Here is a 21,599-nt window from a genome sequence, read left to right on the forward strand (position 1 = left end):
TTTATACATTATCCTATATTTACAGTGTGTGGGAACACACATTGCCTCTTTCAAGTTCATTTAAAGCAAATTTTTGGATACCCTAAAATAAAGTTACGACTTTTCATCTTTTTGTATTATTAGCATAATTTCTTTGTTTTGTTTTACCTTTGTCTTGCCCCTTTGTTGTTGGATGGGGGAGAACACCGTCCCCACGGTTGTGCTCCTCTTCACATATCACACCTTAAGCAGAAGGTAAACAAAGTCAGAGCAGCCCATTAAGGCCAAAAGCATCCAAACTGTCATATCCAATACCTACACTTTTTACCTGTCTGATGATTTATTTGTATTTATTTTTTATCTAGGGACCAGAATATCATAGACTTGGAGGTGGCCTCTTTGGACTTGGGTCAGTAAGCAACCACCCAGAACATCGTAGCAACTGCACAGTAACATGTGAGTAGCTGTGAAGCATGAAATAAAAAACAGGAGCGGGGTTTCTGTCAACTGAATGCATGTCCCATTTTGTCATTGAATAAAATGCAATGTAGTTAATGACATTTAGCTTTACTTCTCATTTTGAGTTGTTTTTGCTTTGAAAAATGTTCTTTGTGAGGAAATTATACCGCCCCTAACGTTACTGTTTCCTGGTTTGATAGCAGCAATTTAAGAGGCCAGTGCGGTGCCTTGAATTGAGAATGCATTTTACATTCCAATTCCGTTTCTTCATTTGAATTGAATTTGAACTGATGTATAATATAGGATGTAGAATTGTAATTCCAATTTTAAATTAAGAAGAATTAGAATATTCACTGCTGTAAGTTTATTTTTTTATTTAGCATATGTTTTCAGCATAGTTTCCCCATAAACGTCATCTTAAACACAACATATGAAGTATTTACAAAAATATCGAATCATTTTACAATTTCATTTCATTTAAATCGACTGATCTCAGTTCAGGAGACTCTGGGCAGTCAGGAAAGGGTTAAACTTTTCATGTGTCATGTGACAAACAACATGGCTCCGATCACAGCGGAGCTTTTCTTTGAAAGAAATACCAACAAAACTTCATCTGGTAAGAAACCTAATTATGTACTTTAAAAGTTTCATCCGATATACCATTTTTTTAACTTGAGCGATTTATCGCAAAATGCCACACTGCTAAACACAATGTACACTAATATGTACAGTAGCACAATGTTTTCATTATAAATCCTATATTTAATGTGCATTTTCACACTGAGAAAAATGTAGGATTTAAATGGAGTTAGGATGAAAATAATTTGCATTTTGAACTGTTCTGAGACCAGTGCACTGGAGGTTAAGTAATTCACTAAATAGGGTGCAAGGGAGCATTCTGATGATTTTCTATGAAGCCAAGTGCATTCAATCCAAACAGGTTATCACTTATTTGTTTGGCAGTGCAAAGTGAGAACATTGAGATTTCACTGCCAGAGTAGAAACATTTTAACATAAAATTCAAATCAATAAATTTTTATTTTTATTGTTTTTATTTGTGCCTTTCCCAATACACATTATGCCAAAACAGCTTTACAGAAAATCAGCTGTAATGTCTAAAAACAAACTTGAATAATCATCACTCTAGGAAACAAAGTAAACAATTTGATCAAAGAAATTGGACTCTCTATGGCTTGGTATTATTTAAAATTTCACAACTTAGTCCCACTGTCCCACTTTTTAGGATAAGCATTTGCTCTGGAATTTTTAAAATTTTTTTTTGTTTTTCCGTGTTTGTTAGGTGCTATTGTAACACATATCAAAAAATGGGAATGGAAAATGCACATAGCAGTCACGCTTGGATTTCAGGAAGATATATATATATATATATATATAAATAATAAATAAATAATTTATTTATATATATATATCATTTATTTATTTAATAAATAAACATTACCAGAATGTTCTAACAAAATGAAGTAGGCTTACCTTTAACAGAAAATCAAGAATGATCTATTCATGCCCAATTGTTTGTATTGGACTAAGGAAATTCATTCATTGTCTGATGTGTTGAATTTCTTTGAACTGCAATTAAGCAAAATCCTCTTCCTGTCATTCCAATTCAACATCCTGCAGTCTGTGGCCAATTCAATTCAAATCCCAACTCATTAATTCAAAGGGATCCAGTTTTTAAATGCGTCATTTCCCAACACTGCTCGGAATGAAGTGGTGTTTTCCCTCAGTATTCTGTGGAACTCGGGCTTCAGGTTTATAAATTGCACAAGGTTTTTCAGAAAAAGAGGAATTAATAATTTTGACCTCATTTCTAGTTTTGGTACCGAGTGGCCCTGTCAAGAGCCGTGCTGGTACGATGTAGTGAGTTGAAAGTGCTGTGAGCAGTGACTAGATGTAATTAATAGACTCATGGAGCATGGATACCTCCACACAGACTGAGCAAATTAACCTTAACCTGACCCCTCCCCCATGTCATAGTAGGGCCTGACCTCTGACACTGGCTCAACACACTCCCCTCTTGACACCACAAAGAGAGCCATGAAGAAGTTAAAAAGAAAAGAATAGTAAAAGAAAAGGAGGCAGGGAGATGGAGAAAAAATAAGCACTTATGTATCTTTCTGGAGCCATTTGCACATGATTCTGTGCTGAAATGTTTATATATGTCTACTACTTCTAGAGAGGTTTTGAATAAAAGAGTGATTTTATTTGAAAAAGAGAGGTCATTTTGGTTTGTGTCATGTGTCTGTGTTCAGTGTGCTCACTTGCAACCTAAAGAGAGACAATACTTAGAAAATTGTCAGCATGGGCGTCGCTAGACTCTTTTTACTGGGGCACGTGCCCCTGTATAAATCTGCGGTGCCCCAGTAAAATCTCAAATTTGAGACTTTATTTGTCAGTGCATTCATTTAGATTGGTAATCCCAGAAAAAAATATATCTATCTAAATGCAACGCAGTAACCCACCCAATCAATGCTTGCAAAAGCAACACCGTTTAACCGAATGCGTCTGATGCACATGGGCAGAAATCCATGTCCGTGTGGCACGTGCCTGTGCGCTTGCTATAACCAAAGACACCGCAATGCGCACAGCCACACAAAGAAGTCCAGGGGGCGGTTGCACCAGCTATACGTATATAGCTATACATTTCAACTTCACCTAGTTGTGGCATAAATGGGCACTGAGTCACAAATTACGCACTACTAAATATTTGAGCATTGCACCATTATGCATTTTATGCCATAAAACATGTTGAGAATGTTCATGTACAGTATGTTGAAGATACTTAATATTTTCATAAAGATTAATATCTCTACATGTTTACATTTCACAGTTCTTGTTGCAGTGTAGGAATAGTGGGTTAAGCAAGGGAAGTTTGTATAGTGCATTGTGTTGCACACTTCTTGCACCCAGCAGGCTCTCAAGAAAGGAAAAAAAGGTGATATGAGTAATGCCCCAGTAGAGCTTTATGACTAGCAACGCCCCTGATTGTCAGAATGATTTAGAGCACTCTAAGACATTCATTCAATTCATTATAATGACAATTTTTATTTTAATGACAATTTTGCATGATTTGCATAATTCAATTTGTGCATGCGGTTCAGGCCTTCTATTTTTCATACTATTAATAAGTTCACCCTGGTTTAATTGATTCTTGAAATAAACTTTTTGCACAGTTCTGTTATCCAGAAGCATTTAGAATTTGAAAACATCAGTGTGTAAAGGGGTTTAGATGGGCAAGGAGGAGGCGAGAACCGGCTTGATAATATTTTAATGATAAACTTAAACAAAAGACACAAACACACATGACGGACATGCCCATAAACGATCTCTCTTTCCCGCACCATCTTCCGCAGACTGCCTTTATCCTTCTCGGAGGCTTGATTAGCCCGATAAGGGACCGGGTGTGTAGAATCACCACCTGGCCCTGCCCTCCGCCCTGCCACACAGTGGCTGAGGCAAAAACATAAGGGGCTAATGGTTTGTGATTAGGGCAATAATAATGAAGTACTTTATATATATAAACTTGTTGACTTGTGCAAGTAATCCGCTCTTGCACTATCCTGTCTCTGAAGCGTGCATATCAAGGGAAACCGTGTTGACCGCCCAAACTAACAATTAGAAATGATGACATTTATTATGTAATTTCTCTGTATGTAGCATTGAATAGTTCTTTCATTCAAGCTGTCAAACCTTAAAACAACATACTTGTAACTGAAAATACATTTTGTAGCCTCTATGAAAGATAAATGGTCAGAATAGATCATCCAGTGATGGCTAGAGTTAATAATCTTTGTCCTTTAATAATGATTTGGGTCAAAGTAAATGGAAAACTATGCAAGTTGTGCTCCATGGCACTTCAGAATGTCGACGCTGAGCGTTGGCGGTGTGTGCGTACCTTTGTAGAAAATAAATAATTGCTTCTAATTTTAGAACTTGCCATGTTGTCCGCTAGACGCGTCCAGTGTGCGACCCCCTTCTAATTTACCCGGCCGCTAACGGTTTACCAGCTGGTATTTGTCTTGTCTATGTCTAAAGAGACAAGACTATTGTGCAACGAGCAGCCCAATTTATATCTGAAAAATTCAATTAAAAATCCAGATATACTGTATATCGATAATCAGTGGGAAAATCTTCAGATTATTGATGCTTGAAAAAGCATTGATCCCAAGCCTAATTTCAGATGATACATTTAAATAATAACTCCATCTTTAATTCCACTCAACACCACAGTGGTTAGGGTTTACTTTTGTAAACTTGCTGTGATTGTCTGGACATATGGCAATAAGAAAGTCTCCCTTATCCTTACCATCCATTTGTGTTCATTTATTTACTTTTTGCAAAAAAAATCTCTTTAATGGCACAATGAGATTAAATGGAGGCTTTTGAAGGCTCCTGCTTCTCATGAGAAACAGGCCCTAGTACTCTCAAGTGTCTCCATTAGAATTTCAGAAGCGAGATCAGCAATGTCTCAAACTATACTCAGATATGCCAAGATACCGAAGTCACAGTCAGAGATTTCAATATGAACTCAAATATTTCTCATCAAATTATTCCAAAACCAAATGTTCTATTAGCTATGCTGTCCACATAAATATTAGAGCTTATTAGATATTTATTTGTAATGTAGGAGTATCAGAGAAGAATTGATACTTTAATGAAACATACTGTAAGTGAAGACTGTTAAATCTCTACGAAAGTACAACTTTTGAGCAATAAAATTTGCCAACCTTTTATTAAAAGATTCTTTACATATAATATACAGTGCAGTAAAGTAAAGATTAAATGTACTTTTAAAGCTTTTGTTTTCATCATCCTGAGTTGAAATCCCAATGTGGGTTCACATTTAATTCTAACACAGCAGAGGCGCTGAAGACAAATTAGAGAGTACATTCAAGGTTTTTTTTTATCCTCCTTTACTTCGAAATCCGCCCTCCTGTTTTTCTGAGCCCCTTTTGCTTAATATGACCTAACCCTTGCGGTTTTTCACTCAATCACTTGCTCCCCCTCTTACCAACCTGATACCAGTTTGTTTATTTCCTTGCTCATTAATTGGTTGAAACAGATACAGTATATGTGGTATCAGCCCCATGTGAGTGTGTGTATGTGTTTCTGTATGTCTGGTATTTGTCTAGAGGCATATGGTTTTGGTTGTTTTAAATTAATTTAGAGGTTCTCGCAAAAAAAAAACATCTGGCCAACAAAGATCTTGTCCTGGATTGTAATGAGAGATGTTTGACATTAATTTTATTCATGTTGTATAATTTGTGGAACCCAAAGACCATTATGCTGATCTGAATAACCTGCTAAAATGTAACATCAAGGACCTCAAAATGGAAAATAGCTCTTTGATGAATCTAAGATGCCACAGATATCATTTAAGAACCTTTGTTCTTAAACGTTTACTGGAGAAAAGTTTAGACATTGAGATTGGCTTGTTAACCCCAAATTTCTCACATACTTGGCCATCACAGCTGTTGACTTGTGCTATAGAAAAAACATATCAAGAGGTAAGAGCAACTTAATACACTTTGACAATACTGCCGACCTGTTCCCATCAAGTGACTTCTGAATCCCTGCCCAGAGTTTTGGAAAGTTTTAGTGTCTAAATGGAAATGGAATATTTTACAACCCATAAACATCGGGACAGCGAAAAGCACCGTACGCCCGGTATCCTCCAACATTCATGAACAAACATGAACTTCTCCCCTTTGGTCTACTGTTACATGTGGTGTGGTCACGAAATTCTTTAGTGTGTAAATTAATTTAGCTTTTGAGGAAATCCAAACCTTAATTGGTCACAAAATTAAAAGGCATCTAAAATGTATCATTCCTAGGATACTCTTTATTATTCATTGTACATCAGTTGCTGTATATACAGTATGGTATTTGCACATAGAAAAATATTAGACGCTTAAGCCAAACTTATTTTTTGACATCCTTTAAACAAACTGGTCATAAAGTAATATTAATGGATATACAGTATTACGCTAGTTCTCCACAGGTTCACACTGGTACACATCTGCATGTTCTCCAAACTCTTTTCACTGCAATTTTCATTCATTTAAGTGTTTGGGGTTTGGATGTGTCAGTTGGTTCTGTTATCATGCAAGTACACTCACTTAGGAAGACTATGGTTGTAACAACATGGTTTTCTGTTGCAGGCCATCCGCCATAATGTTCAACGTCTTGTGCATTTTGAGGTGCTATTCTACTCACTACAGCTGGCTGTCTGGTGCGGTCACAACAACCTTGAACTGAACACACTCAAAACAGTGGAGATAATAGTGGACTTCAGGAGAAATCTGAAATGGGACACCATCATAGACTCCATTGTGAAGAAGGCTCAGCAGAGTTTGTACTTCCTTCAACAGCTGAGGAAGCTCAACCTGCCACAGGAGCTGATGACACAGTTCTACTCGACCATCATTGAGTCTGTCCTGTGTGCATCTATAACTGGCTGGTGTGGTTCAGCCACCAAATCAAACAGAAGGAAACTACAACGGACATGCAGGACTGCTGAGAGGATTATTGGTGCCCCCCTTCCCACCCTACAAGGCCTGTACATCTCCAGAGTGAGGACACATGCAGGTAGAATCACTCTGGACCCCACACACCCTGGGCACTCCCTTTATAGCAGTTGACAAGAGGGAACTGTTTCCCTCTGGCCTGCGCTATAGAGCACAGAGCGCCAGGACATCCAGGCACAAGAACATCTTTTACCCTCAGGCCATTTTCCTCATGATTTTGTGCATTGCACTGCTGCCACATGATTGGCTGTTTAGAAAATCTCATGAATAAGTAGGTGTACAGTTGCTTCAAATAAAGTGCTCAGTGATTGTATTTACGTAAAAGTTACGTAAAACCAATCAGAAACCACTATCTGCACTAACAAGAATGAGACTTCTGAAGTTACAGTGAGGGTTCTCTTTGAAAGATCCACATACTGTAGTTTAGCAGTTGACAAATGTAAATATTTGTGTTCAACAGTGGTCTGAATGGCGGGGTGGAACAAAAGAACCCATTACTAAAATATGACTTTGCACATCTTACTGCAATGTGGGAAAATATGTTGTGGTCAGATGAGAGGACAGAGCTTTTTCTTCAAAAATCAAAGCGTTATGTATGGTGGAAATCTACCACCGACCGCATCTCAGAAAACACTATATAGAGAGTGGAATGAGAAATGGTAGCCTGTGTGGTGATGTCACTTTATATTACTGGAATTTGTTTTTTTTTTTAAAGAGGGAGGAGTGGATGGTGTGTAGCACAGGAAAGTACTGCAAAAGACCTGAAAATGACCAAAAGCCAATGGTAAATTAAGACTGGAGTGACTCAAATGTCCTACAATGGCAGAATCAAAGCCCAGATCTCAATCCAATGGGAATCTTTGGCAACAGTTTCCGAAACAGTATCCCACTAAACTGAACTACCTGAAGCAAAATCTGCCAGAAAGAACAGATGAAAATCCAACAATATGCAATCTTACACTCACGCCCATTACTCTCAAAGACTTTATTAATTGTCATTGCTTTGAAAGGCGGCTCAACAAAAAGGAGGAAAGAACACCTCATAGCATGTTTCATAGGAAAACAATATGTTTGTTAAAGGTTCTGCAGGTTTCCCAAACACTTCCCCTGTCTGCAATTGGGCATCAAACTGAATCAACATGCTAGTATCTTACAGCATAACAGACAGGTTGTCTCTGCATATTAATGGAACATTCCAGGTTCAAATATAAGTTAAGCTCAGTCGTCAGCATTTGTGGCATGATGTTGATTACCATAAAAATGTATTCATACTTGTTCCTTGTTTATTAAAAAAAGAATTGCAGATAAAGTAAGGCACTTACAGTGGAAGTGAAGGGGGGCGGTCTGCATGCATTAAAATACACACTGTTTTTAAAAGTATGGCCACAAGACATAAACATTATTCATATTAACATGATTTTAGTGTAATAAATTGCTAAACAACTTTTCCTGTGTTAAGGTATATCCAATATTACAACTTTGTTGTCATGACAATTTTATATTGGTAAACCCTGTTATCTGGTAAATGCTGTGATGTTGGTAATGTTGCCCTGATTTTATCACATTAAAATTACGTTATCACATGTAATGTTTCTATCTTATGGTCATTCTTTCGAAAACAGTGTGTACATTTATGGAATGGCCCTATTCGCTTCCATTGTAAATGCCTTACTGCAACCATGAGTTTATTAAATAATCGACAAATGGATGTGTCGAAATCATTTTTTTGTGTTAATTAACAGTATGCCACAAATGCTATTAGCTGAGTTTAACTCAAATAGAACCCGTCACAGTCCTTTAAGTGGTAATATAAGAAAGTAGTTTAACAAAGTATTGTTTTTATTACATTTGCATTTATGCATTTGGCAGACGCTTTTATCCAAAGCGACTTACAGTGGACTTATTACAGGGACAATCCCCCCGGAGCAACCTAGAGTTAAGTGCCTTGCTCAAGGACACAATGGTGGTGGCCGTGGGGTTAGAACCTGTGACCTTCCATGATTAACAGCCCTGTGCTTTAGCCACTACGCCACCACTACCATTTGCTTTATAAAAAAGTTGATATGTGATTAAAATGCTAAAAATATCATAAAAAGACACATTTCAATGTCCTGTAGGAAGTGTAATTCAATAAAATAAGAAAAATGTTTATGGGTGTGTATAGATTTCCAATTAATTCAATATTTCTCTCTCACTCCGTCTTAATCTTCACATAATGTCATATTGTCCTGAATTTCCTACCATCAGAGGCCAGAAAATGAGGGCATACACAAATTAAATCTTTTTTTAATCTTTTTAGCAGCATGCTTTTTTTCAGGACGAGAGCTGATGTCAATAATTGTCCATACATTCAGTACATACACACATAAACTTATTCATGCATCCTCCCTGCCATACTATCCAGCCCCTTACAACCATAGGGAACATTTGAAGCCCCTCCCCATGCCCCTTCCAAACAGATGTTATATCTGTTATATCCCAATTCTTCAACCCATCATCATTCCCTCTACTTTTCCCTTCACAGCACACACAGGAAGTTATGTTCTTCTTTTGAATATTGTCTCTGAATTTCCACAAACCCTCTAGGAATGTTTCAACATTCCAGCACCAGGAATGCTTAAATAACAGGATCAGATGGATTCCTATGAAAACTCCTTTTGTGTTCACTTTGAATGATGAATGGCACCCTCAGTCACCATTCACTTTCATTGTATGGAGAAAAAAAATGCATTGAAAGGAAATGGTGACTGAGGCTTTGAGTCCCTAACATTCTGCCTGACATCTCCTTTTGTATTCCATGGATGACATAAAGTTAAAGGGGTTTGCAACAACATGAGGGTGAGTAAATTGTGGCAGAATTGTCATTTGTGGTTCAACTACCCCTTTAAGACTCTCCCGCTATTTGGCAAAATTCCTTCTGGACCTGAGAGCACGCTCACAACATCATGCCCACTTCACAGTTGGTAACACTGACAGTGCGTCAGCTGCTATGAGTGATCAGCTTTACTACAGCAGATATTGGTGAGTTATGAGCACATGCCTCTAAACCCCAGTTCAAATACATCTGTCACTTATACCAATTGCAAAGAGAATGGGCTGAAATCTCTGCCATGAATTAACTTTTCAGTAGTGCTTCCTAAGGCAAGCATTACTAATATGTTAAGAATGTATCTCATCTTTAAGGTTTGTTTTGAACCTCTTACTGAGTATTTGGCATTTAAGTCATCCAGCATCATTTGTGCTATGGACTTGAATGATATCTCAATTTGAGTGGCTTGTTGAGGAGAGGTGTGCTCTTACTTTTCTAAGCAATCAGACTTACGGTTTCTCTGTAAAATGGGTGAAAACAATTCCATAGATTTACATTGAAGGAGGGACTCAAGCCATATCTGTTGAATGTTCCTGGTTCAAAACAAGTTAAGCTCAATCCACAGCATTTGTGGCATAATGTTGAATTCCACAAACAATATTTTTGACTTGTCCCTTGTTTATTTAAAAAAAGAAGCTAAAATAATTGTCACAGTTACAATGGAAGTGAATGGGGCCAGTCCATAAACACTAAAATACACACTGTTTCAAAAGTATCACAAGACATAAATACAGTATAAGTAAACTTATAAACAGTAAACTGTATACGTGTTAGCATAATTTTTGTGTGATAAAGTCACTCATTAATCTTATCTGTGTGAAGCTATTTCCAATATTAATATCCTAGCAACCACTTAGAACATTCTACCAATGGCCTAGAAATCACTCAGAACACGTTTGCATTCACATAGCATTGTCCTGGAAACCACCTTGAACACTCTAGCACCCACCATTCAACAGCCTAGCAACGCCATTGCAACCACTTAGAACATTTAACAACCCTGTAGAAAAACCACCCACAACACTAGCATTATGGTGGTGACTTTTCTTCAGGAAATTTCGAAACACTGTCTAAACACTCCCATTCACTATTTCGGTATCTATGACTTCCATTCTCTCCCTTAGACGTTGAGAAACTGGCAATAGTATAGAACTTTATTTAATTTTGATTCTGGAGTGCTTGACACAAGGATGCCTGGTTGTCTACTGCTTTACTGAGTGTGCCTTTAGGAATGGTGGAATTTCAGACTAAAACAATCAAGGGATAACTTTGCGCACTCCCATAACTTTTCACTCTCCTTACTCTCTTACTCCCAACAGCATGCCCTCTGACCTCTGACCCCTCAGCCCCTCTCTTCCTCTCTCAGTAAACAAGTGTGGGGCCATATTGTCACCACCCATACAGGAAGGGCAACAACCATATGGAGCAGCGACAGGCTCTTATGTTTCTAATCAGACACTCCCTGAGCAGCCCAAACCCTTCACGCCCTGCCAAAGCATCATTATCAGTAGAGCTCGTACCTCCTTCAAGCTACAATAACTGAGTTATGGGACCTAAGCCAATTAGAGATAAATCTGTGCTTGGTTGTCTTGGGCAAATGAATGCATTGCCAAAAACCTAACTTGTAAAATAAAAGCTTAGGCTAGAAAAATACAATGATGGAAACGAATACAAACAAGATGTTTACATTGTATGAAGAAGTGAATGGTACAAAACACGCTGCCATGATGCTAGGGTGTTGTGCTATGCAGTTGCTTTCAATGGTTTTAGTGCATTGCTACTATATGTGGTTGCCAGGATGTTCTTGGTGGTTGTTAGGTGGTTGCCTATTTGCCCAAGTCAAAAGAGCCCACCTCCAAGTCTCTATGATTTTCTGGTTCCTAGATATGGCTTACAATGTAATGTTTTTTTAGCATTTATCGTCCACAAGAAGCAAAGCGGAAGTCTGATCACCTGGGAAAAGCTGCATGATTTGAGGTATCATTCTTGTGTATTACAAACGATGCAGAACGAATTACACACCAAAGTTTAATACTTAGGGTTAAGGCTACGGCATACTTCATATAAAAGTGAAGAATGATCAAGTGTGACATCATTTAGAACAAAATCTGTCCAAAACCAAGGTGTTTTTGAGTTCGTTTCGGTGTTTGGTAAGCCAAGGCAAACTTTCATATATACTTTGTTCTGGCTGCAACTACTTCCATTGGTTCAGTTTTTTTTTTTTTTTTTTTTGGTTCAATCAGTTAAATACAAAAATAATAAAATCTACTCAAATACTCTAAATGCCTATTCATGCTTTTGTTTGATAAGCTGCTTCACTCATGTGCCGTCAGCAGCGAAAGCCGTACACACATCTGCCTATAGTAAGGTATGCCTCTCTTATAATCATTCTTTTGTCTGTATTCTGAACATTATACACCCATCTTTGCAGTAGTATGAGTGTCATCATAAAATGCAATAACAGAGTGTAAACGGTGAATAATAGGACAGCATATAGCATGGTAGTGCATTAGCGCCATGAATGCAGAATGTAAACCTTACAAATTACACATTATCTACGGCATAAATATTACTTTAAATCATCACCAAGTGGTTCAAACAGCTCCTTTTACTAAACTCATAACATGAGGCATGAATTCATCAATAACACATTTGAATGTCACATAAGTTAAGGTTTTACATATAGTCTTGTGCGTTCCTCATATTGAAATGCTCCTCTAAACACCTCCCACATCGCCATGACTGGTGTCTAAATGTTCGCAAAAAGTATTCTGTTGCTCCGCTATTTCTAACTTCTTTTTGGCCCTGGGCGAAGAACTAAGAACATCTTCTCTGTGAGTATGTCGGGGCTTTAAGGGGTTTAGGGAACCTGTATCGTATCCTGGTCCCAAGTGTATATCAGTGTGATACATCACAATGATGTAACAATGCTTTAATAAATGTTATCACCTCTGATTAATTCATGTTCAAGGGCTTTTTCTGTATTGCTAATATATATATATATATATATATATATATATATATATATATATATATATATATATATATATATATATATATATATATAAAATATATAGATAAACTGTATTCTGTATTGCTGCATGGACTATTTCATATAGATTAATCTTTTTTTGTTAAAAACTATTGGTTTGTATCTGCCATAAATGAGCTAAACGGACATATAAAATCCTTGCAGTATAACTTGTTTGGCACAATGGCACAAATAGACAATATATTGCTAACACTCCCTCACATTTCCGAATACCACACCTCCTGTTTACAGTTTCTGCGAAGTGTCCATTTATAATATAATTAGTTTCTTTATCTCTTTTTCTCATATTTAAAAACGGAATGGGTATATAATATATGCATTACATCATATGGTATAAACATTTTTGTTGCCCAGGGTCCCTTTGTCACTCCTAGACACCTGGGTGGCTTCATAGCCTGCCAAAATGACCAAAACCCTGTTGGAATAACAACAGACAGCAAATGGAATAACAACAGATGGAGCTTCTATTTCATATACAGATGCACACAATGCCACCTGGTAATAAAATATATGCACATATACAGTTTGTGAGAAAGTGATTAAAACTGATTCCAAGCCTTTAAATTCTAGAAAATTCAACTTTTAAAAGTCATTGTTATGATGCAAAGGGGTATTTGTGCAGATACAGAACTAACATAACTTTTGTCTGATAGATGCAATGCAAAGAAAATACCATTAGTTTAAAGAAAGCTAGGAGGAGAACAAAACACTTTTGAAAGCAATCTTAAAGCACCTAACCCTCTTCACATCTAAAACGGCACAACATCTTACAATATCCATACATCTGCAGTCAAATAAATGTTAAAAGTACTCACCTTGAAAACTAACTGTCAAAAGGCAGAATATAAATGCAGCATTTAATGTTTTGTGGCATTTTCTCATTCTTTTTGTCGCCATCCTGAGCATGTGTTTGTCCGCACGGTCCGGCACGGTGGTGTGACTGTGGGTGTGTGTGAGAGAGAGGTTTAGGTTTCTCACTGAGGGATAAAGCAATGCCTGTGCTCTTACAGATTCATGAGTACCCCTTCCCCCTCTCTCTCTCTCTCTCTCTCTCTCTCTGCTCCTCTCCTTTCTATTCTATTCTCTACTCCCATGAGCTGGGTTGTAATTAAGGAGTATGATGTTTTGATTTTGAGTGGCTTAAATTGCACGTTTTCATCTTTTAAGGGAAGTAAATATGTTAAAAACTATGCAAATTTAACCACACTGTTGATGGCATTCTGAGATGTCCTCACATATTCAAAAAACATGTTATATCATTCATTAAACTACCATCCTATATCAAAGGTAAACAAAATACTGTATTTGAGTGTAGATATCTTGCAACATGTGTTTGACAATTCTAAACTGCATAAAATCACTTGTCTATCTAAAGCACTTAAGAGAAAAAGTTACATTTGAATGTTTCCAAAAGATTGGTAACACTTTACAAAAGGGTTGTATATGTTAACATTTGTTAACACAATAGTTGCAATATTGAACACAATACATCATGAACTAACATGAGCAATATTATATTTGTACATCATAAATGCTGTAAAAATCATTGTTTATTGTTCATGATGCACTATCCCAAGTTAACATGTAAAACATTTGCATAAAGTGTTATCTGAAAACATGGCAAATGCCTTTAAAGCTGACAGTGAATGAGAAATGGCCCTTTTTCAAATTACAATAGAGTTTTAGATAGAAGCCCAGCAGTAGGTCAATGCAATGAATTGTCTGTTGTTGTAGTTTCCTGTGTTATGTTAATGCATAGTTTCCAGGCTCAACAAATCAAGCCACTAGCCAAAGTGCATTTAGTAGTACAAAAACATCAAAAATCCATTTGGGAAGTTTAACGATTAGGGTGTTGAATCATGCAGTTGACGGTGGAAACGCCCTTCTCTCTCTTTAAGGGAAGATTGAAAACATCTTTTGTGTAATGAGCCTAATTTACAACATTTATTGAAACTAGATTTTGCATCTGGAATCACTAGCAGAGTTTTTATAATTTTTAAAGGCAATACATTCTGTTTAAATCTAAATAGCACCTTTATCCAATTAAAATGACTGCACAATGCAATATTAATTACTTTTAGTATTTATTACAAAGAGCATATGTGTTTATCATTCAAGGGCGATGTAAATAAGCTGTATGTTGGTATTTTACTGACATGAAACAAAGTCTATATTGTATCTTGTATGCTTGCATATTCTTCTTGCTAGGGTGAGTCTTCTTTTGGATAAAATTAATAGAATCAAAATCTCAATTGCTGGACATTGTGGCTGGATTTAATTAGGTGCTTGTAGGGTTTAATCATGAGACATCAGGGGCATCTCTAGGATTTGAAAACATCAGGGGCTAAAGCCAAACATATCAGGGGCTAGTATCTAACCATAAGAAAACCTTTTATTTCCAGATTGTTTCTTGGAGGTCCAGGCTTTAAAGCCCATTTACTTTCCCTTATATTTACACTGCAATACCATAGGCAGGTAAGACCATAGATGGCTCCTCATTACTGTAGTTAGATCAATGAAGCTAGTCTTTAGTCTTTACCTCATCCGCAGGGGTGGGTTTATGATTTCTGAGGCCCCAAGCAAGTGCCCCATTTCGAACATTTTGCTTAAAAAATTACACAATAACATCCTATCCGTGCCTGGCAGCTTTACACAAGTGGTTTTTTGATGGTTCGCGTAACACTTGGATGAAAACCAGGTTTGAATTGCGTATGCTTCAGATTAGGAAGCATATTAAGCATGTATAATGCTGAACGGCAGATAAACATCATAAAATTTGCAGAAGAACCGCTGCAATAACCAACACTTACTTAACACCACTTCAGTTCAACTTCAGTTCAATTCCAAACAAAAATATTCAGGGCTGGAATAAAATCATTATGGGCTCGAGCCCCAAATGTTTTGACCTAAGGACTCGCCTGCAGGAGATAAATGACTTGCTTGCTTGTATGCTACAGTTCTAAAATCAGTACATAGCAAAGCCAAGTAACCAAAACCAAATCGGGGAGAGGGGAGGCAAGTGTCAGGCATCTGCTTTGATAAGTGGATTTTTTATTTTATTTTTTTTTAAGTAATTTGAAGGCATTTCAGGCAAATGTTCTTCAGAAGAGCCTTCTGGAGAAACTGAAATTTGTTGTCATTAATGCTTCTCTCATTAGAGATTGCTCATTCTTAATCTGGGAAGTTAAATACTTGTCAGGAGTTCTAGGAGGAACTTAGAAAACACTTAAAATGTGGTTAAACAGCTTGCCTCTTAACCGTTGGTGCCCTCAGATCCCTGAAGGGTGAGTCGAGTCTATCCATGTGTTTGGAGAGATTATTTTGGACTGCCGCTGTTTTGCCCTTGGGTAAAGTTCTAAAGTTTCTCTAGTGGAACTTGCAATGTGACTACTGTACAGGAAGTCATTTTGGATACAATTTCTCACTGACAAAATGTCAGTTTATGTAAAACTGTATGGATTACAATTATCTCCACAACTTTTCTTCTTAAAATTTTAGTAATGAGAAAATCTCTTGGATAAGAGAGTTTTATTTAGGCGTATTTATTATAGCTGTGAATTCGCCAACAGTAGGGGTGCCAAAAGTGTCCACAGAGTGGCACCAAAAGTGAGTAATATTTTAGTTGTAAATAATGTAACACAGTAGGTGTGACAAGGCAGATGATGAATGAGGATCTAAACGCATCTTTTAATAAAACAAATTATAATCAAGGTAACTCAGAATAAAAGTAAACAAAACAGAAACCAGGGGAATTGAGGGATAAAATACACAAGGACAAACAAGGGAACAAGGAACCCCTGGGGAAAACAATCAGGGGAAAACCAATGATGAAAGGAAACTACAAAGGACTACAAAACTAACAGGAATCAGGAATGGTGAACTAAACAAGAATTTCAAAATAAAAGACTAAGCACAAAAACAGGGAATAGGTGACAGGAATGTATATTTTGATAATTCTACACCCTAACCCAAACCCCAACCCTAATCATCAGGGGAGTAAACATTTTTTAATGAAAATACAACCTCCGAATTATGCTTACCAGTAAGCGCAATTACTCGGTACAAATTTTTCAGATCAGCTTTACAGAAAAAAAGTACCTTTGTAGGCAAAGGTGATATTAATTGAAAATCTTTCTAACTAACAGAATAGGGGAGTCCACACCACAACTATAACGATAACATTTACATTTATGCATTTGGCAGACGCTTTTATCTAAAGCGACTTACAGTGCACTTATTACAGGTACAATCCCCTCGGAACTATATCATAGGGATGACTTTCAGAGCATTTTTGTTTTTCTCCAGTTGATGAATGATAAAAACATTGACAGCCAATCAAAATCCTTCTGACATTAAAGGGCATGAGACACAACTTCTCATCTTCAAAATAACACATTCCAGCACCGGATCGTCACTTATTGTACACACATGAACAAAATGGAAACTCCTGCCCAAGAACCAGCAATATTTCCTCAGCATTCTTCTTCAGTTTTAACGGAGATGATATAATGAAAGACTAACGCATGCTGGTAGCATAACATTTCCTCAGGCATCCAACGCTAATGTTGACAACATTGTCATGTCTTCTTTGAAGTTGTTCCTTTCTGTTTTTCTTTTGATTTCTTACCGAAACGTAGAGCAGTAGCATTTATATCCATTTTCTTGACTGTGAATATAACTGCAGGGCGCACTTAGAATAAACAGAATATTGTCGTTCGTTGTTGTTGATGCTAATATAGTTATCGTTATACTTATCGTTATAGTTCTTTGTGTGAATGAGCCTTAAATGTATTTCCCTAACCTAAAACTTTAACATAAACCTAACCAATAGTGATCTAAAATCAAATGAGAGGTAGACACAGAACAGCCATCCTAACCGATAGTGTCTAAAAACAAAATGCGAAATGATAAGCATAATTTCGTATTACTTCTACGACACTCTCGTCTCACATGTCAGCTTGCATGCTTAGATGGTCTCAAACCATGGACTTCTGAGTCCAAAGTCCAACACTCTTATCAGGAGAGCTACAGTGGAAGCTAATCATGTTGGAATAAGTGTGTCAATGTATTTGAGTCTGTAATACATCTTTACAATGTGTCGTTTTTCAAATGCTGAAACAGTTTCAATATCATAACATAGCAGTGTGTGTGAGTAATAGAGCGAAAAATAAGTGTTTATAAAGTCAGGAAGAGCCGTCGTAATCATGACTGGTGTTAAAGTTAATAAAACCGACAGTTGTTGTAGCGCCTCTAGTGTTAATTTCACCAGGAAACTGCAGCAAAACGTAGAATTCGGAATGTAAAATACATCTGCCTGATGTATTGGAACAGTACATAAATTGTTTCCAAAAGCCATATACATATAAAACTTTCAAGGCTGTCTCAAGTAATGTGATTGTTTTCAGTCATGCTAACTGTTCATACCTGTAGCCAAACTGCTAGAACAAGGCATTACTAATGCCAGAGTCATGGGTTCGATTCCCAGGGAAAGATACTGATAAAATGCATACGCTACCCCACTTTGAATAAAAATCTGTTAAATATATTAACATATTTCCTCTTAGACATATAAGATCCTTTCCACAGTATGTCACAACAATATAACAGGAAGTACAGCAGGGATGTACTCAAAGGAGGCCATGCATTTCCACTTATAAAAATAAAGAGAATGTAATGGATTTAATGCATTACAGCCCATAGGCATTGTGTCACCATGGGAACTTCTGAAGACAGTTTTGTTACCCATGATTTGTTTCCTTACCTTGAGGCATGGAAAACTGTATCTTGTGAGACGAAGATTGTAAGCCAAGTATACCACTGGTACAGAAATTAGCCAAGTTAGCCATGCAATGCGGACGGCACTACGCAGGGGAACCAAACACAGGCCTTGGTGATTAGTTCCAGAAGTTAAAAATTTTAAACTGAGCACCAAAGTGTACAACATAGGACAGTAAAGTCACAATGAAATCAAAATGAATCCTATTTCAGCTGATGTCACCAAGGCCTCTTATTTTTTAACGCCACCTCTCCAATCACCTGATTCCAGCTTTTGTGTAATTTTAACAACTTTTCTAACTTTAACTGCCTTAATGGCACTTCCTTAGTGAGCTTAACAGCAAAGAAAATTGCCTTAAGAATCTCATTTAGCCCAACTACAGACAATATCAGAGAAACCACTGTGTTTCCTTTAAGAGTGATTGTTATTGAACTGTTCCTTTTACTCAGATACTTATCTACACAGTTGCAGTTATAACTCAGGGATACTGCAGCAATTATATACCTAGTGATGATATAAGTGTAAGATCTATCTGTATGCATAAAAGCGTAAGATCTATCTGTATCTATCAAGGAACCGTGTAGCCAGGGCTGGACTGGCAATCTGGCATACCAGGGCATTTTCCTGGTGGGCCGACGCACTTTGGGGCCGATCAGGGGCGGACTGGCCAGAAGGTGAACCGAGTGGGCCAGTGGGCTGCCGACTGCTTGTTTGTATTATTACTCTGTGATAGCGATGTGATAGGGCGATGGTTCAGATCTGTCAATGTCAGTGACAGCCCGGAGCTTGCTAAATTTAATCTGTGTCACGTAAATTAGCGCTAACGTTGACGCTGACACTCGCCTCACATCAGATGCTGAAAACCAAATATTAAATACAGAGGCATCCTACCTTTCCATGCAATCCCATATAATCCATAGAAGATATAATCCATAGCAATGCCAGTCATCTGCTGTATCCACAACAATCCATACGTGTTTGAGCCATATTTCCTTCTTGCAGGTGTTCACGTCAGATTTTACAACTGGTTATCGCTAACGTCCGTACAAAGTAGGCTAACCTAAATAGTAAAAGTAATTCCAACTTTTTTTCGGTATACTCTGTCTATATTATCTCAGAATTAAAAAGTAGTAATCCAAGTCGAGTTCGTTGACTGAGCATCTTGAGCAGTTTGGTGGCCCTTAAGCCTTTAACTGTCACCCCTCCCCCTTTTTTCGCATAGACATGAAAATCACTATCCAAACTTAAATGGTTGTATTTCAAGAATGCTTTGTCATATATACCTATGGACAAGTTGTGTTCCAAATTTTAGGTTGATATTTCAAAAAATGAGCTTTCAGTAAGAGTTTATTTGGGCGCAGTAAAAAACTTGGAATGAGCAGTTTCTAATCTCTAATGTATTGGTCCAATGTTTAATTAATTATTACTCTATATCTTGCATTTAAATACATATACCTTTGTATTCAATTATAATTAAATTATCTTTATTGTGAAAATATTTATTGTAGTTATTCATACTGTACATACTGTACTGCAAAGTAACTTATCTGTTATACTGTTTAACTGTGTTAGTGTTGCCACACTATCCTGATCATTATAGCACTAAATAGGAATAACCAAAGGTCTTCTATATAATTTAAAACAAATACCATGATGACTAGACCTTGGTTAGGTGTTCTTATAATGGATGTAAGTATGGTGAACAGCAAGTAAATATTGATTATATGTCAGTTACAGCCTTTTGCCTTTGCATGACTCCTGATTTTTGGAACATGATACAAAGGCAGAGTACAGTAACTGCCAAACAAGGGTCAAAGTTCAATTTTGAGCTCAAGATTTTTTGCATACAAACATTTCTTCAGTATAGCAACTAGTTGTGAAATTTTGGGAGTCCTACCTATAATACTTTTGTCTGGACAAAACAGAAACTTTAAAGTCATTTTTCTCAGTTTCACACTCTAGTGAGTTAAGGTCTTTTGCTTTTGCAGGGCAGTATTGTGTAAACAGCTGAATTAATACCACACCGTTGAATGTATTTAGCATCACTGTCTTTAGTCCTCAACACTGCCAAGAACCTTACACAAGAAATGTAGTAGCCTAATTGATACTTAAGGTGTTGCAAAGAACTGCTAAACACCTTTATTTTTGAGAGGAAAAGATAGTTTCTGTTGTTCAACTGGGTCATGGGTTTGATTCTCAGGGGAAACACGAACTGATAAATGTATACAGTACTTTAAATGTACAGTAAGTGACTTTGGAAAATGGCATCTGTCAAATGTGTAAATGAAGAGAGTTACAGTAGTAAAATAGACTCTCCTGTGCTAAAAAAACACAAATCATTGAAGGATGAAATCATCAATATTGAATGTTCTCAGGACTTAATTGGTTAGCTGTAATCATCAGAGATGGGTGGATACGCCTGGTCCATCATTGTGTTAAAATACATTATAAAAGTCTGACAGATGTTCTCCTTCAGAGTATATAGTCACAATTACTCTCCTGTGCAACATTAGAATAACAAGGGTGATCTGCAATGTTGTCAATTTGGCTCTAAGGTGAAGGATTTTTGGATGTAATCTCTTTCTGACAAAAGACATTTTCTTCTGAACATATAATATGTCTGACGTTTTATAGGCATTTGTCATTTACTACATTGTTGTATTATGTGATAAGGCTAGGAGTGATAACAAGAGTAATTCAGTTCTTTCTAGCATATGGTTTTTAGTTACTATTTGTCTAAAATAACATGTTAGGTCCACACCATCTGTTGCGCCAAAATTACATGACTAATATACTACCCTGGAAGTAAATGAACTGAGGGCATCAATGAGTATTACTATCACAGCAGACCCATAGAGTAAACATGCCTAAATCCTTCTCAGAGACAGTTTCTACAGCTGAAACCCATGATCTTATCAA

At 37.0% G+C, this 21,599-nt stretch overlaps 1 protein-coding gene across 1 annotated transcript in view; it reads right to left on the bottom strand.

The window, feature by feature from the left end:
- The window catches only part of LOC127646678 (hematopoietic progenitor cell antigen CD34-like), a 31,053-nt gene extending 17,173 nt beyond the window's left edge, over nucleotides 1-13,880 (bottom strand). Inside the window, exons 1-2 of the mRNA XM_052130482.1 lie at nucleotides 13,720-13,880; nucleotides 148-222 (exon numbers count right to left, since the gene is read on the bottom strand). Of these exons, the coding sequence (XP_051986442.1) occupies nucleotides 148-222; nucleotides 13,720-13,810 (166 nt within the window). The 5' untranslated portion in view covers nucleotides 13,811-13,880. The remainder of the gene's footprint in view (nucleotides 1-147; nucleotides 223-13,719) is intronic.
- Nucleotides 13,881-21,599: the final 7,719 nt, after the last annotated feature.

This window comes from Xyrauchen texanus, chromosome 7 (genome assembly GCF_025860055.1).
Source record: "Xyrauchen texanus isolate HMW12.3.18 chromosome 7, RBS_HiC_50CHRs, whole genome shotgun sequence".
Classification (NCBI taxonomy): Eukaryota; Metazoa; Chordata; class Actinopteri; order Cypriniformes; family Catostomidae; genus Xyrauchen; species Xyrauchen texanus.